This window comes from Oryctolagus cuniculus, chromosome 13 (genome assembly GCF_051225735.1).
Source record: "Oryctolagus cuniculus isolate XC-2025 breed Fujian yellow rabbit chromosome 13, ASM5122573v1, whole genome shotgun sequence".
NCBI classification, from domain to species: domain Eukaryota; kingdom Metazoa; phylum Chordata; class Mammalia; order Lagomorpha; family Leporidae; genus Oryctolagus; species Oryctolagus cuniculus.
In genome coordinates, this window is record NC_142879.1 from 99,055,949 (window position 1) to 99,072,880 (window position 16,932).

Below are 16,932 nucleotides of genomic sequence, written 5' to 3' on the forward strand. Positions count from 1 at the left end.
GTGAATTTACCTACTTAAAGAATTTATTGGTAACCTCCAAGTCAATACAGTCATTCTCTGGACACACAAAAGACCTTGAAAAATTTGAGTTATCCAACACACATTTCTACCTAAAGTCAAGCAAGATTGCAGCAATTATTGTTCCTATTTGGTGGAACAAATAGAAGGCACAAAAGAGGTTAAGATACTTTGTAAGAGCTCTCAGAATTTGCAGAACTGGCATTCAAGTCCCAGGTTGCCTGGCTCCAGCATTGAGCACTTACTGCCGCCGCTACGGCAGATGAGAAGATTTGCTCTTTTCTCCATAGACTATTGGAGAACATTGTTGTGGTTCAGATGCGGTTACAACTGGGTGACATGACTCCTGTGTTGTAGTCATGCATCAAGTATTTGCGTTGTTCTGTTTGGAACACTGTAAACCACCTCTGAGCTCATCGTTGTCCTGAGAGTTTTGTGGCAGACTGCTTCACAGTACTCTTACCATCTGATGGTGTATAAAAGAATGACTGCCAGGGGCTGTCACTGTGGCGTGGTGAGTAAGCCTCCACCTGCAACGCTGGCATCCCTTATGGGCTCCAGTTCGAGTCCTGGCTGCTCTACTTCTGATCCAGCTTCCTGCTTGTACACTTGGGAAAGCAGCAGAAGATGGCCCAAGTGCTTGGGCCCCTGCACTCTCATGGGAGACCCAGATGAAGCTCCTGGCTCCTAGCTTCAGTCTGGCCCAGCCTTGACCATTGTGGCCTTTTGGGGAGTGAACCAGCAGGTGGAAGATGGAACTTTCTCCCTCTGTCCCTCTCCCTTCCTCCTTCTCTCGCTCCCTCCTTCTCTTTCTGTATTTCTGCCTTCCAAATAAATAAATGCATCTTTTTAAAAAAAAAAAATAAGAATGAGTTGTCAGGTCTCTTCCTCGGTGGTGGTATTTTTCAGGCCCTGTCATGTACTTAGCTTCAGAATAACTGTCAGTGTGCATCAAAAAATCTTGTACTGTACTTCTTTTCAGAAAATCATTCTGCACCTCCTGATGTAACCACTTACACCTCGGAACACTCGATCCAAGTAGAAAGACCGCAGGGCTCAACCACGTCCCGGACAGCACCAAAGTATGGCAATGCTGAGCTCATGGAGACTGGGGATGGTACGTCTGAAAGATTCTTTCCTTTTCTGTAAGCATTTTCTAACCTCGCCTCCCTGCGCCCGTAGTCCTTTCACTGAGTCGCATGCATCGGATTCTTTCTGAACCTCCCGTAGAAGGTGGCCTAACTACAAGAAAGAAAAAAATGTTCAAGTTGGCCTAGAGTTATTCCTCATCGAAGAAAAAAAATGCAAATGTTGCAGAAATTCAGTCATGAAAAGAAAACTATTTTATAAGGAACTGATGTTTTCGCTAATGAATAATTAATGTTGATTCAGTAATTAAGAAATTAGAGAACATGTGCCAAGGCCAGGAGCCGGTTACTTAGAAGACAAGATGAGGTTAAATGTAAAAGAGAATATTTGACAGATCCAGGCTAGTATCCTGCCTTCAACCAATAGAAGAGAGCCTTTTTGGTGGGGGTGGGTCTGTGTTAGGCAAAAATATCGGTGATTTGATAAAATGCATTGGTGGAAAGGTTTTTCCTATATTCTCTGTATCCTTATCCTTGGTATGTTCTGAATGCAGTGGCTGTTTCTCTTAGCCAATGAGAAGCACCTTGACTCTAGTAAGAACTTTACACTCTGTTCTGCTTTCCTCAAATCTCTGTCCTTCCTTGGATCATAAAAGATAGAAGAGAATATCGCAATAAAATGTTTAAAAATGCCCCTTCTGGTGAAAAGTGGACAGAGAGCCTTGGTCTACCGCTCCTCTGGCTGCGTTCATGTTCTGTGGCACCTGTGTGGTTCCTGGTTGCAGAGGAAGGCCTGGTCTCAGTCGCTGACAGGTTGCACCCCCTCGTCATCATGGGCAAACCCCAAATGGCACCTGTGCATGAGCGATGCAGTTAATATCAACATTTGAGAGCCTCACGAGTGACCCAGTTATCATGTTATCTAGTCAGTTCTTAAACGGATGCCGTGTTCTTTGCTGTAAGTAGTATGTTATAAAGTGGCACTGATTTTTATCAGTCCACATAGATAAATACGTGCTAGTACTGTTGCACAGAAAGCTTGTATTTGGAGACTTTGCAATGGCTTGCTTCTGGAACCCATTGCCTAAGTGGTCTCAAGGACACATAGAAGGGCTTGGCCTTTGTTAGGGGAGGATGGGCTGTGATGTGCTGGTTACACAGCCCGAGCTCCTTGCTCACCAGATTGGTTTGGCCAGCGAAGAGTATCGAGAGGGAGTTGTACCCTACACACCAGAGAGAGCTCCTGGGTGAGACTTGCCAGCATGGTGTGCTCGTGGCCTCCGTGAGGCGCAGCGCTGGGGGTCTTAGGAGAGGCAGACTCAGGGAGGGACTGACTGCACCATCAGCTGCCTGACCTCTTAGAGAGAGGGAGGCCTGAGACCATACGAAGGAGGCGACGAGCCCTTGAGGATGACAGATTCTAAGAAGTAGAGGTGGGGCCGACGCCGCGGCTCAATAGGCTAATCCTCTGCCTGCGGCGCCAGCACACCAGGTTCTAGTCCCGGTCGGGGCGCCGGATTCTGTCCAGTTGGCCCTCTTCCAGGCCAGCTCTCTGCTGTGGCCAGGGAGTGCAGTGGAGGATGGCCCAGGTGCTTGGGCCCTGCACCTGCATGGGAGACCAGAAGTACCTGGCTCCTGGCTTCAGATCAGCGTGGTGCGCCGGCTGCAGCGGCCATTGTGGGGTGAACCAATGGAAGGAAGACCTTTCTCTCTGTCTCTCTCTCTCACTGTCCACTCTGCCTGTCAAAAAATAAAAATAAAAAATAAATAAAATAAAATAAAAAGAAGTAGAGGTGGGTTCAGGGCCTGCGTGTGAGCCCAGGCCTCTTCTTGACCTAAGCAGCAGAACCGTGCCCTCCTAATGGGGTGAACGAGAATCGTTTCTGCCCCAGAAAAGGCTCACTTCCTGTCTCACTGCTCAGCCAGCAGCAGCTTTACTTGGACCGTGAGCCTGCCTGCCTGCCGCGTGGGATGTTCTTCCTTTACAAAGCCTTCCTCTCTTGGGCCTTTGAGGCGAGTCACAGTCTTAAAGGACCCTGACGTGTAGGGCACAGCCCTGGAGACTCAACAGTGATCTCTCACCTCAGGCCATTTCTCTGTGGTTTTGCACACTGACGCTCACTTCAGTTCATCCACGCAGTGGTTCCTTTTTTTTTTTTTTTCTTTTTTTTTTTTCAGGAGTACCAGTAAGTAGCCGGGTATCAGCAAAAATTCAGCAGCTTGTTAATACCCTCAAACGACCTAAACGGCCACCTTTACGAGAATTCTTTGTGGATGACTTTGAAGAATTGTTGGAAGGTAAAAGAAAAGAAAACGCTTTTCTACCTGTTTCTTTCAGATTTCCAATGGTCCCATAAACAATAGACATATTTTTTCTACATTATTTCCACATTCTGGTTGGTATGAGGTTTTTTTCTCTATTTTTAAGAACAGTAACCTAGGCATTCACAAAATGATGGTGATCTAGATGATAGTGTAGGTGCTGTACCCGAGTGGCCAGGTTCCGGGTGCACCAAGCGCTGGCACAGTTGGATAGATCTCTAGAACTTACTGTCACTCTTGCTAGAATTGTGACTTTGTTCTAGGAGCCAGGTCTCTTTTTTTATTTAGACTCTGCAAGATGATAAAAATGCAAGTAAGCTACATAAAACCTGAGCTCCCAATAAAGCAGTTCTTGGGGAATGAGCTTCTAGCAAAGCATGTAAACTACACATGATGGAATGAGTCTGCTCCCCACCTTCTCCCGCCACCCTTTACAGTTGCAGCTGGTGTCTGAACCCCTGCGTGTATGTGAGCTTTTTAATACAAATGACGTAAAGTTGAAACAAAAAAGATCTGCTTGTTATATCAAATCCAAACTGTTTTTTTCTTGTTTGTTAAATCACAACTAAGACAAGGTTGATATCATAGCCAGCAGGTGGAAATTGTCTGGCATAAGCTATGAGATAAAAACCTTTTCCAGAAAAGGGGGAGGGGAACAAGTCGTGTCTCACTTATCTAACTGAAGAATTAGAAAGATTGTATCTTCTTGAATTTACTTTGGCTTTGCTGAAGAAAAATCTTCAGTGCTCTTGTTAGAGTAGTTGTTGCACATTTACATCTCAGTATTTAAGGGCAAGATATAATGGAACAGAATTTCAGCACTGTGGATTCCATAATTACGAATGTATACTGGGAATTTTAAACATGGATGTTTATATCCTAGACTCTAGGCAGGGTACAATGTGGGTTGTACACTTGTTGTCAGTTTACAAATGTACTCAGGTCTTCCTTATTTCTGCATTCCCATATTGCTTTGGAAATTATAAGAATTAAGCATTTTTATGACTTCCTTGAAGCTAGTCCGTAGATCACAGCCCTAGTATGTTTTCTAGTATGTTCTAGAAAAAACATACTTTCTGTCCACTAATAACTTTGTATCTTAAGTAGAAATCTAGCTTCCTTATAGAGAATAAAAGTAGTAAACATGCTAATATGGATGTACTTTCCTTGGAAATCTTTTGTACTCGATTGTATTCAGTTCAACAACCAGATCCGAACCAACCAAAGCCAGAGGGAGCGCAGATGCTGGCCATGCGTGGGGAGCAGCTGGGAGTGGTCACCAACTGGCCACCGTCGTTAGAAGCTGCGCTGCAGCGGTGGGGAACCATCTCTCCAAAGGCCCCCTGCCTCACCACCATGGACACGAACGGGAAGCCCCTGTACATCCTCACTTACGGTAATTCTCTAAGGCTTGGGCTTCTTTCTTTGGCTTATTTCTCTATGTAACATCACCATCTGCACCAAAGAACTATCTTTTAGGATATTGATTTATGTTTTGGGCTGCCTTATGGTACAGAAATAAATGGAATCAAAGGGAGAGTTATTTATTTTTATTTTTAAAATTTTTTAGTTAAAACCAGAAGTGGATGCTTAAAGCACTACACTAATGGTTAAACTCTGGTGAGATGTTAGGTTCTAACTCATGAATATATATATATAGGATTTTCGTCAAATCTGTGCTTTCAATGAGAATTGGTAGTTCAAGAATAGGTGTCTGAATTCTTTGATATGGGTTTGGATTGTAATACTGGAAAATGCAGTCCACCACCCTGCATTTGAAGTCCGAAAAGAGTCAGATCTGGCCCAGTGGGTAAGACGCAGCTTGGGATACCCATATCAGAGTGCCTGGGTTCAAGAGCCAGCTCTGCCCCTGCCTCCCAATGCCTGCTGTTGGGTACCCTGGGAGACAGCAGGCAATGGCTCTGGTATTGGGTCACTGCCACCCACGTGGAAGATGTGAATTGAGTTCCTGACTCCTGGCCTTGGGCCCTTGCCCAGCCTCTGCTCTTGGGGACATTTGGGGAGTGATCCAACAGATGGAAGCTATCTCTGTCTCTGTGTCTGTCTGTCTGTCTCTGGGCCTCTCTGAAAACTAAATAAGTAAATAAATCCCTAAGATATAAAATACCTCAACTCTAGGGGCAGTTATCGTGGCATAGTAAGCTGCTGTGACACCTGCAACCCTATCAGAGTACCTGCAGTTGAATCCCACTTCCTCCTCTGCTTCCAGTCCAGCTTCCTGCTAATGCCAGCCTGGGAGGCAGCCAGATGATGGCTGGAGGACTGAGTCCCTGCCACTCACATCTCAGCCCCAGCTGAGACTCCTGGCATTGGCCTCACCCATCTCCAGCTGTTGAGATCATCTGGGGCTGAATCAATGGATGGAAGATCTCTCTCTTTCCCTCTCTCTTTGTTAGCCTGCCCTTCAAAGAAACAAAATGAATAAATAAACATTTAAAAAATTACCTAAAGTATAAAATTTTGGAGAACAATTTTTAAAAATTCTTTTAAAAGAATTATTTACATTTTTGAAAGTTATTTATTTTGAAAGCCAGAGTTATAGAGAGAGAGAGAGAGGGAGAGATAGCAAGCTTCCATCCGCTGGTTTGCTCCCCAGAAGACCGCAATGGCCAGCACTGGGCAGGCTGAAGCCAGGAGCCTGGGGCCTCATCCAGATGTGCCATGTGGGTGACGGCGACCTGAGCACTTGGACCATCTGCTGCTTCTCTCAGGCTATGAGCAGGGAGCTGGATTGTAAGTGAGGTCTCTGGGACACAGATTGGCACCCATATGTGATGCTGGCATCATAGGCACTGGCTTAACCTGCCTATTCAAGCTCCTTTTATTTATATTTTATGAAAGGGATTTTATTTTAGAAATTTAAAAACACAACAGAACTCTTCCTAGACTGCTCTACATGATAAAATGGGCAGCAGTGACACATAGTTTTGCGATTATAAACACTCATGTATGTTAACAATCACATAGGTGTCATAAGCACACAAACTGTGTGTGACATAGTAGGGTTAAATCTTCTTCGCCTGTGAAGCTAGCATCCCATATGAGCCCTGGTTCAAGTTCCAGCTGCTCTACTTCCAGCTCAGCTCCCTGCTAATGTGCCTGGGAAAGCAGTAGAAGATGGCTCAAGTGCTTGGGCCCCTGCACCCATGTGGGAGACCTAGAAGAAGCTCCTGGCTCCTGGCTTCAGCCTGGCCCAGCCAGCCCTGACCGTTGCAGCCGTTTGGAAGAATGAATCAGCAGATGGAAAATATTTCTCTCCTTCCTCCTCCTCCTCCTCCTTTCTAATTCTGCCTTTCAAATAAATTTTTAAAAACCAAATCTTAAAAAAAAAAAAAAGCACCCAAGTCACATTCATAGTGAAATAGATCAGAAAGCAACATGGCATGAACATATCAGTGTGGTGGGTAATTGCGCACCCAGCTCTGTCACTGTGGCCATCTGGAGTGCTGTTACCAAACAGCCTAAGCCTTTGAGTGAGATCAGTCCAACCAGATGGATCACCAACCCCATGTACTGTGTCCAGAGAGCCCAGATCACAATAAATGTTGTCGTTCATGAATGTGCCATGTGCAAAACAGACATCTCTGCTTTCATTAAGGAAGTGTCAATGTTTTCACGTACGCACAAAGTTTTCCCAAAATCAGATTTGGGGAAAAAAATGCACAAAATGGATCAGAGCTCTCCAAAACATTTTTCTACAATTTTATACCCTCCAGTATTGGGAATGATGCTAAGATAAAACACATAGCGTGGCGAATCATAAGAAGTCGTGCTGACTCAGTGATGGGGACAGGGCCCTGAGACAGCCTGAGGCCACAGAAGGAAACTCCCCCACCCCAGCTCTCGGGCAGGTTTGCTTTCCATGCTGGTGCTCCCCCGCAGAGGGCAGATCTTCTCCACCCTGTCCATTCAGATGCACACACTCCTTTCCTCCCGAAACACCCTCACAGACACATCTAGACCTGCCCTAAGAGGTTTCCAGGTGTTAGTTCTGCCTAATGTGATACGGCTCTGTCTGCATATGCCCTGAAACATGCTAATCCTTTCTCCAGAATGCAGCTTTATACTCCCTCTCTTACATGATCTCCCCCCCCGCAAAAGGAATTAAAAATTTTAGAATTCTAACTTTCAGGATTTCAGCATTTGAGATTTTAATCGTCTGGGGTTCTGAAGTTTTGAGATTTTTAGACTTTAAGTGATTTTATTGTTTCAGAATTTCAACGTTCAGCATGACGCCATGGGGCTTGTGTCTTTTGGGACTGTCATCACCTCCTCTTTGAGGACATGTTTTGCATGAAAAAATCTGAACCCAAGTTTTTTAAAAAGATTTGCTTTATTTATTTGAAAGGCAGAGTTACAGAGAAAGAGGGGAAAATGGAGATATCTTCCATCTGCTGGTCCCTTCACTAAGTGGGTGCAATGGCCAGGTCTGGGCCAGGGCAAAGCCAGGAGCTTGGAACTCCTTCCAGGCCTCCCGGGTGGTTGCAGGGGCCCTGGCACTTGGCCATCTTCTACTGCTATGCCAGGCACATTAGCAGGGAGCTGTATTGGAAGCGGAGCAGCCAGGACAGGAATTGGCACCCATATGGGGTGCTTTACCCCCTGCCCCACAATGCCGGCCCTTCGCTTTTTCAGAAGGCAAGGATAACAAGCTCTCCCTTAATTCTGGATGCAATACAGTTTATGCAGTCTTGAAACGTTTTGCAAATCGTTGACTGTACCACAGAGATGCCTTTTCTTGGCTCCAAAGATAAGAGATTGCGACAGACAAATTGTTGGGTTATTTTCACATTATCTGCTTGAGCTTTGGGGGGAAAAAACCAGCTTAATAATTAAAGACTGGAATTACTCATATTATCTTTGTGTGAGGGTAGATTGCTTTTTTTTAACTTTTAATTGGGGGGGGGGAGGGAGTGTAAAACACACACACACACACACACTTTTCTGACTCCAGTTGGGAAAGCCATCCACGTGAACCATAGAGGTCAAGAGCAAGAGGTTAAAGCAGTATACCTGAAATCATTGCCTCTTCACAGAAACCAGCCAGCATCCATTAGGATACATAAGCATGTACCATGCGTTGGCACAGTACTAAAGGCTAGGAAATCAAAGATGACTAAAACACAGGCAGCCTAAAATCTCAGTTGGAAGAACAGCACCTCTCTACTGATGGAATGTTGGAGTGGTGCTGTTTTTTCCCTTTCCTTCCAAGGTTAAGGTGAATTTAAGGTGTTAGACACAGACTGAATACTGCAAAGGAAAAATGAGATTCATCAAAGCTGCATGCCCACCACTGAGGCATTTCAACTGCTGCTTTCAAATCATCCATATTTTATTGTATTTTCATCTCCTTAGTCCTATGGGGATCAGTCCTGGTTTCTACTCATTAAAGAAACATAAAGAAGCAATGCATTTCCCAATGCAAGATTGTAATTTAAAGAATATAAAATGAAAGTGTTGAGCGACACAATGAGCCATGTGGAAAAGTATTACCTGTGTGGAAACAACAAAATAGATGAACCAATGATTGAATATTCCTGAGAAAATTTAGGACGAAGCCTATTGAATGAGACTTGTGTTAATACTGAGTACTGAAGTCTGCTCAAAGGATTATACTATTTAAAGTCTCGTAGTTTCCTTTCAACCCAAAATTTAACTTCCTGCCAAGCCCTGGAGTAGCAGAATTCCCAGCTGAGAAATTTAGGATCTTTAATAGAAAATACACATGACAAAAAAAAAAAAAAAAAAACCACTGTGAATAAATCTAGGAACGATCGTATGATTGTGTTGGAAATGGAAAGCGGACTCAAGAGTATGCATGGAATTTCATAAATTCATAAAAATTGTGCATTTCCATTAATTTCCTTTTATCATATCTTAACTGGCAGAAGTTTTCAATGACAGTTTCTGTCGCTGCCCTGGTTTTAGGGAGATACCTGTAAATTCACGTTGCCTCATTGCAAGGTACTTCTCGTACTAGGTGCATCCTTTTCTCTTACTCTCTTTTTCTAAATTTACGACTTTGTTTTTATTCCGGATGTTTCCAGGAATTTAGATGTTTGAGCTAGGAAAACACTGGGCAGTGTTTGTATAACTTTTTTACATTGTTGCTGGTGCGTAACTGAATCTCACTTGGCAGTTCCAGGGCCGGGCTCCATGGGCTCCTTGTGTGCTGCCCTTTGTGGATGCCCTGCCTCCCTCCTCCCCAGCTACCCCCTCGGCACAGTTGCCTTGTCCCCATTCAGATTCAAAGGAAACCAGAGCTAATATGGAACAAAGTAGTGCTTGGACCACTTTCACGTCTCCTTTATGAGTCAGTCAAGGAACTCCTGTGTGTCTAATTTGCATCAGCAGTTTATTTTTTTCTGTATGATCAATACACGTTAGGTATGTTTCGAGAGTTTTGCCAAACGTCAGCTTTGCACTTTCCAGATTCTCTATTATAAACCACCATTTTAAGAATTTGTTAAGATTCTCAGATGAAAATGAAGTTGAAACTTTACAAATTGGCAAAGTGCTAACTGAATTTAATTAGTTTGTTCATTTTACAGCACATCGATTTTTTTTTCTCAGTTAAAACAAAATTTTTGGTAGTTGTTCAGCTCTAATAGTTTCCTAATATTCCTCACATTAGAGAGATCTGAAGGTAAAAAAAAAAAAAGGTTTTCTTTAGGGAAACAACACTCTCTAAGTTATTTCTGATGACATAATGACAATTCATAGGGGACGAAAGAAAGCTCCATAGGAAAAAAAAAAAAAAAACTCCAAAGAAAATATCAAATGGTCATGAAGCAGCCTGACATGAAGACTGCAGTATTGAGAATGAGGAGTTGTAAAGAAATGAACTTCATCTACTGAGAGAGGACGGCTCATGTCCCTTCCCTGTTTTAGTGACTGATGGTAGCTGTGCTGATAATAACCTGTGACAACTGCCAGCTCCCTCCATCATAAAGCAAGAGATAGGCTAAGTTTGGGCATGTTTTTCCCTTCATTTTTTCTCTCCTTTGAAGGACGTCTGCTTTCTCTGCTTTCGCTTTATTTCCAGGTTCTGTTCTTGCCCATCTGTTCCCTTTTTTCTTGATGGTCCTTAATTAGTTATTTGCAGATCACATATGCTAGAAGTCAAATGGACACATATTGCAGGCTTTCATTTGGAAAAGTAATACTCTTGTATACTTTAATGTGCACATACGTACATTACTGAAAATGCATGTGTGTAATAGACCAGTTACTTGTGTGTTTATAATTTGTGTTGATAGGTAAACTGTGGACAAGAAGTATGAAGGTTGCTTACAACATTCTGCATAAATTAGGTACAAAGCAAGAACCTATGGTACGGCCTGGAGATAGGGTAAGTGCAGTTTAAATTATTGGATCTGCAAAATACTCGGAGTAGCCATATGTGGACAAGATACCTGCTGTTTTAAACTTCCAGAGTTCAGTTTCTCTTCCTCTCCTGCTCTGGCCCTCACTGTATAAGACTTTCCTCATAGTTGCTGTGACCAAGGAGCAATTATATGCAGCGCCATCATTTAATCTTTGTAACAACTCAGTGAGCCACACTGTAGTATTTCTTTCATTGAATGCACACAGAGACTCAGGCCTATGGAAGGTAAGTACCATATCAAATGAAGGCATGTAACTGGTAAGGGGCATAACCAGCATTCGTATCCATTCAATGCCCAGATTCCCAACCACCATCAGATATTATCTCCTCGGTGGAAGCACACCTGTGTCCTCTACCCAGGCAGATAGGACAATAATACTTGTATTTGGGATGTTTTTGTATGTTAGTGAAACAAACTGTCTTGGCAGCAAAGTACTGATACTGTCACCTAATATACATAAAATTGTTAACTCAAATTGAACACTATATCTCAACATAAGATCTAAAATTGGGGGCTGGTGCCTAGCACAGTAGGTTAATCCTTTGCTTGTGGTGCCAGTATCCCATATTGGTGCCAGTTCTATTCCTGGCTGCTCCTCTTCTAATCCAGCTCTCTGCTAAAGCCTGGGAAAGCAGAGGAAGATGGCCCAAGTGCCTGGGCTCCTGCACCCATGTGGGAGACCCAGAAGAAACTCCTGGCTCCTGCCTTCAGATCAGCGCAGCTCTGGCTGTTGGGGCCATTTGGGAAGTGAACCAAGGGAAGGAAGACTTTTCTCTCTGTCTCTCCCTCTCACTGTCTGTAACTCTACCTTTCAAATAAATAAATAAATCTTTAATAAAAAAGATCTAAAATTGTAAAACTCTTAGAAGAAAACATAAAGAAAAAGCTTCATGAAATTGGATTGAGGAGTGATTTCTTCAAAATAACACTAAAAATCACAGGAAACAAAGGAAAAAATAAATAGGACTCAATCAAAATTTTAAAATTCTTTACATCAAATGGCACTGTCAACAGTGAAAGGCAATCTATAGACTGAGATAAAATGCTTGCAAATCATATATTTGGTAACAGATTATTAATATCCATAATATGTAAGGAATTCCTGCAATTATAATTCAACAACAAAAGACCCCAAAACCAAAAAAAAAAACCTGTTCAAAAATGACCAAAAATTTGAATTGATATTTCTCCAAAGATTGAGAAATGGCCCAGAAGCACTTGACAAGATTCTCATTATCACTAATCACAGCAAACGCAAGTCAGAACCACAGTGAAATGCCTCCCCACACCAGGAAGGACGACTATATCAAAACACGGAAATCAGCAAGTGTTGTCAAGGCTGTGGAGAAATTAGAACCTTTGTGCTTTGCTGGTGGGAATATAAAAATGGATTCAACTACAGTAGAAAACAGTCAAGTGGCTTCTCAAAAAAAAAAGTCAGAATGAATGTTTGATTCAGCAACCTGACTTTTGGATATATATCAAAAATAAATAAAAGCAGAGTCTCAAATGGTATTTATGGACACAAGTTCATAGCAGCAGGATTCACAAAAGCTGAAAGGTGGAAGCAGCCCAAATGACTATTGATAGATGGTAAAAATGTGGTGTGTGTATGTATATATATTCAATGGAATGTTATTTAGTCTTTAAAAGCAAGGAAATCCTGATACATACCACATGGGTGAAGCTTGGAGATACCACGCTGAGTAAAATGAACTAGACACATAGCAGTACATATTGTAGAATTCCACTTACATGAGGTACCTAAAGTAGTGAAATTCACAGAGACAGAAATAACAGTGGTGACCGCCGGGGGCTGGGGGCAGGCAGAGTTGGGAGTTACTGTTTAATGGGGACACATTTTCAGTTTGTGACAATGAAAGTTGTAGAGATAGCTGATGGTGATAGTTGCACATAGTGTGATTATACTTAATGCTACTGAACTATAAACTTTTTTTTTTTTTTTGACAGGCAGAGTGGATAGTGAGAGAGAGAGACAGAGAGAAAGATCTTCCTTTTGCTGTTGGTTCACCCTCCAATGGCCGCTGCGGCCAGTGCGCTGTGGCCAGCCCACCAGGCTGATCCAAAGGCAGGAGCCAGGTGCTTCTCCTGGTCTCCCATGGAGTGCAGGGCCCAAGCACTTGGGCCATCCTCCACTGCCTTCCCGGGCCACAGCGGAGAGCTGGCCTGGAAGAGGGGCAACTGGGACAGAATCCAGCGCCCCGACCGGGACTAGAACCCAGTGTGCCAGCGCCGCTAGGTGGAGGATTAGCCTATTGAGCCGCAGCGCCGGCCTGAACTATAAACTTAAAATGAATTACAGAGTTAATATGCATTTTATGACAATAAAGAAAAGTCAATTGTAATAAAATCTCTCTCTTATCCATCATTTGGTTCATAGTCTTAACAGTTTTTCTTTAAATTCTTTCCTTATGTGGCCTCCAGATTCTGTGCAGTAATAACTACAAAATAATCCTTCTGGGTTCAGCTAAGCTGTCAGTAGGAATGTGGGGGCACAGGAATGCAGTGACAATACATGTCAAGAGTTTACACACACACACATACACACACACACTAGGGGTTTGTTTAGCTTGCAGGGGGGTGGTGACTACTTTTCTAAATTTTTCCTTAAAGACTGCCCATGTGGCTAGCATCTGGCACATGTGTGTGAATATAAGCATGCATAATTATAGTGATCAGTTGATAATAACCTTCTCTTGGAATAAACAGATTTCTTTGTCTGCTTTGAGAATAATTTTTCAACAAAATATAATTTTCCCCAGAATAATGATTGCATCCTAGCATAAAAATTATGGACTCTTTTCCTGTGGGTAACTGTGCCAGTACAGTTTGAATGAAGTATCTTCTTGGGCTTTAGAAACAGTGTTTATAATTCCTGAGCTAAACTGTTTTCAGGATATTGTAGTAGGAGCCATGAAGGATACAACGTTTCATCACACATGCAGCCTGCTTTTAAGAAGTTTGCAATATTAAAAAAAATTACTTGATAATTAGCTTTTATATGAGTTATAAAGACCTCCAAAAGGGACAGTAAAGATACAATTTAATTCCTTAGAAAGGAAAGAGTTCTTTTTCCTTTGGTGTAGGGGAACATATGAAAACTGAGAAGTGTTTCAGGGAGGAAAAAGTAAGCCTGTTTTTCTCAGGTACCAGGAAATAGTGTGAAAAGGAGCTAAGGGGAGACCTCTCATCTGTGGTGTACAAGAGGAAGAACAGACCATTCTCCTGGACAGTACAGCTGGGTATACAAGGAAGAAGTTGAGGATCAGTTTAACATGCAAGGCCCTCATACAGTTCAGGAGTCTTATTATTCAGTCTGGGAATAATTAGGTACAGTGAAATGTCCAAAGAATACATAGAGAAGTCAATGGAAGTAAACTAGGTTTGTAGCAAAGTAAGCATTTTCATATTTGAATAGCATTGCACTGGAATCACCCAGGAGATAACAGTAACACAGGTTTTATGACTGATTCAAGTATTAAAAGAAAACTTAGTGAAAATGATGTAAGTACCAACTTCTCCTCAAAAGAAGATACCAAAAAGTATGTTTTTATTCTAAAAAAAAGTTTGGACGTTTGATCCTTTTCTAATCATTAATTTTTTATTGTTGAGAGCATGCATGCATAGCGTTAAATTCTGCTTTTATTCATTTTACTTTGTAACACTTCACCATATTTCTGTACAACTACAACTGCACAAGATTTTATAATATGGCATTATCAGCATGAACTTGAAATAGTGACAAGCTGGAGGGAGTTTTCAGTCCTGGATGAAGTAGATTTGCAGTTGAGCAAACGTACTAAGAACCGGGATGGGAGCCAGAACTGACTCACTCTTCAGAAAGGATCGATCCACAGCCTGGCTCTGGGAATGTCACTTATCTTCTTTATCCTAGTTGTTTGCCCATGGTGAAGACTTCTGCCTCCTAAGTTAATATTCTAGGACAGATAATTCAGTTTTAGAACCTTATGAATGAGTGCAACCATTGGTTTTTGACTGAACTTCAGTGCCTTCCACATTTTAAAATGCAGTCTGATCAGTTTCCTCAAACTTTTTGATCTACTTCAGCAAAAGAAGTTGTGCATCCGCGGTGACCTGGAAGCCTTGCAGACTCCTAACTGAATATTGTTTCTTCACCAGATAGAGATCTGAAAAGCAGGCTGTCAGCGCTTAGCCTGCCAAACTAAGGCTAATGCAAACTTCAGACGGTTGTTAACTATAACGGGCTGTGGTTTTATATTCATACACATACAAATAAACCATCTTATTCCTTTTCTTATTTAGCTGAGTTTGGTAAATTGCAAGAATGCCATATTGAAAAGAAATCTTCATATCTAAAAGTTAATTGTGTTTCCACCAGCTGGCCTATGTTGCTAAATTGCTGGCATGACCAAATTTAGGGTATGACCTGTTCCCTTCTCAACTACCATTGGAAACCTTTTGTGCCAAATAGATGACTTTGATATTGAGACAACTACATTCTCTTACCTATGCATGATGAAGCTAATAATTTAGGGTGCTGTATTTTTTAATATTTACTTTGTTTATTTGAAAGTCTGAGTGACACAGAGGGAGATAAAGAGAGAGAGAAAGAAAGATCTCCCATCCACTGGTTCACTCCCCAGATGGCCACAATGGCCAGGATTGGGCCCTGCTGAATCCAAGAAATTCTTCTGGGTCTCTCATGTGGGTAGCAGGAACCCAAGCATTTGGGCTGTCTTCCGTTGCTTCTCCCAGGCCATTAGCAGGGAGCTGGATTAGAAGTAGGGCAACCAGAAACCAAACTGGCACCTTTGGGATCACTGGCAGTGGCTTAACCCATTACACCACAACTATGGCCCATAATTTAGTATGTTTTAAACAAGATTCCAGAGTGAGGCACTGGAAACATGATGTATGCATGCAAAATCATAGGATTCTTGTGCTTGTGAAAGCGTAGCTAAGCTTAACAGTCCATAAGGAAGCAAAGCGCTAGTGTTGCAGAACGATACGAGAGGAACTCAGGAGAAAGTAGATGCAGAGTCCTGTAGAACATAGTGGGAATCCAGAAATCAATTGTCTCTTAAAACTGTGTCATAAAAGAAGCTTTCGAAGACCTGAGAATAGGAAGGATTGCTTAGGCCTGTTAGATTAGCTGGAACCAGGCTGCAGACACAGTCAGTCATTATGAGATGATGTTCCGGTTCACTGGACCATGTGAGAGATGCTCCTGTAAGACTGTATCATCTAGTGGCATCGGAGGTGTCTTAGTCTGTGACGTTTGCACAGTGATAGAATCACCTAATGATCACATTTCTCAGGATGCACTCTCATTGCTTAGCAAGGCATCATTGTACTAAAAGAAAAAGTCTAGATTAATTTAAAACTTCACCAGTTTCACTGACCAGAGTAAGTTGGATAAAATATTTGTTAGCTGAGAGGTGATAACGTAAAGGAAAATTGACACATTCACATAAAATGTCACCTCTCTGCATCAGTAAAAACACATTAAAATAGAAAATACCAATCAAGAAGTCTTTCATTAAGTAAACTGAAAATGGATCTTTGTAAAAATTAAGAGTGAGAATGGGAGAGGGAGGAGGAAGAAGGGTTGGATGGGCGGAAGGGAGGGTAGGGTGGGAAGTATCAGTATGTTCCTAAATCTGTATGTATGAAATACATGAAACTTGCATAACGTAAATGAATTTTTTTAAAAAGTCTTTGCATAAAAAATGAGTTAATATTATTATATATATTAAGAATTCAGATTTTAGGGAACTTCGCAAAATGCTAACAGATAAATAGTGAAGGAAATGAAAAATAGTTCTTCAAGGAATAGTAATTACAACAAGATCACATGGAAAATTGCTTCTTATTAGCATGCACCATAGTGTTGAGGACTACCAGAAAATACATTTAGAAATCAGAACACCAATTATTTGATATGTGTCAAATGATGGTATTGTACATTAACTGCACTTTTAGAACTCCGTGATTATTACCCACAAATTCAGTTCCTGAGAGTGGCTGGGCGAGCCAGAGGGTAGATAGACAGGTGGGAACCATGTACAGGCAGATCCTCATCGACAGTCTGT

General features: G+C 42.1%; 1 protein-coding gene across 4 annotated transcripts in view; it reads left to right on the forward strand.

The window, feature by feature from the left end:
• Window positions 1–16,932, forward strand: part of DIP2C (DIP2 acetate--CoA ligase C (putative)) — a 488,945-nt gene that overhangs the window by 333,795 nt on the left and 138,218 nt on the right. For all 4 annotated transcript variants that reach the window (XM_008249365.5, XM_008249366.5, XM_008249368.5 and 1 more), the window contains 4 exons: window positions 1,001–1,135; window positions 3,285–3,404; window positions 4,627–4,824; window positions 10,709–10,800. In XM_008249365.5, the coding sequence (XP_008247587.1) occupies window positions 1,001–1,135; window positions 3,285–3,404; window positions 4,627–4,824; window positions 10,709–10,800 (545 nt within the window). The remainder of the gene's footprint in view (window positions 1–1,000; window positions 1,136–3,284; window positions 3,405–4,626; window positions 4,825–10,708; window positions 10,801–16,932) is intronic.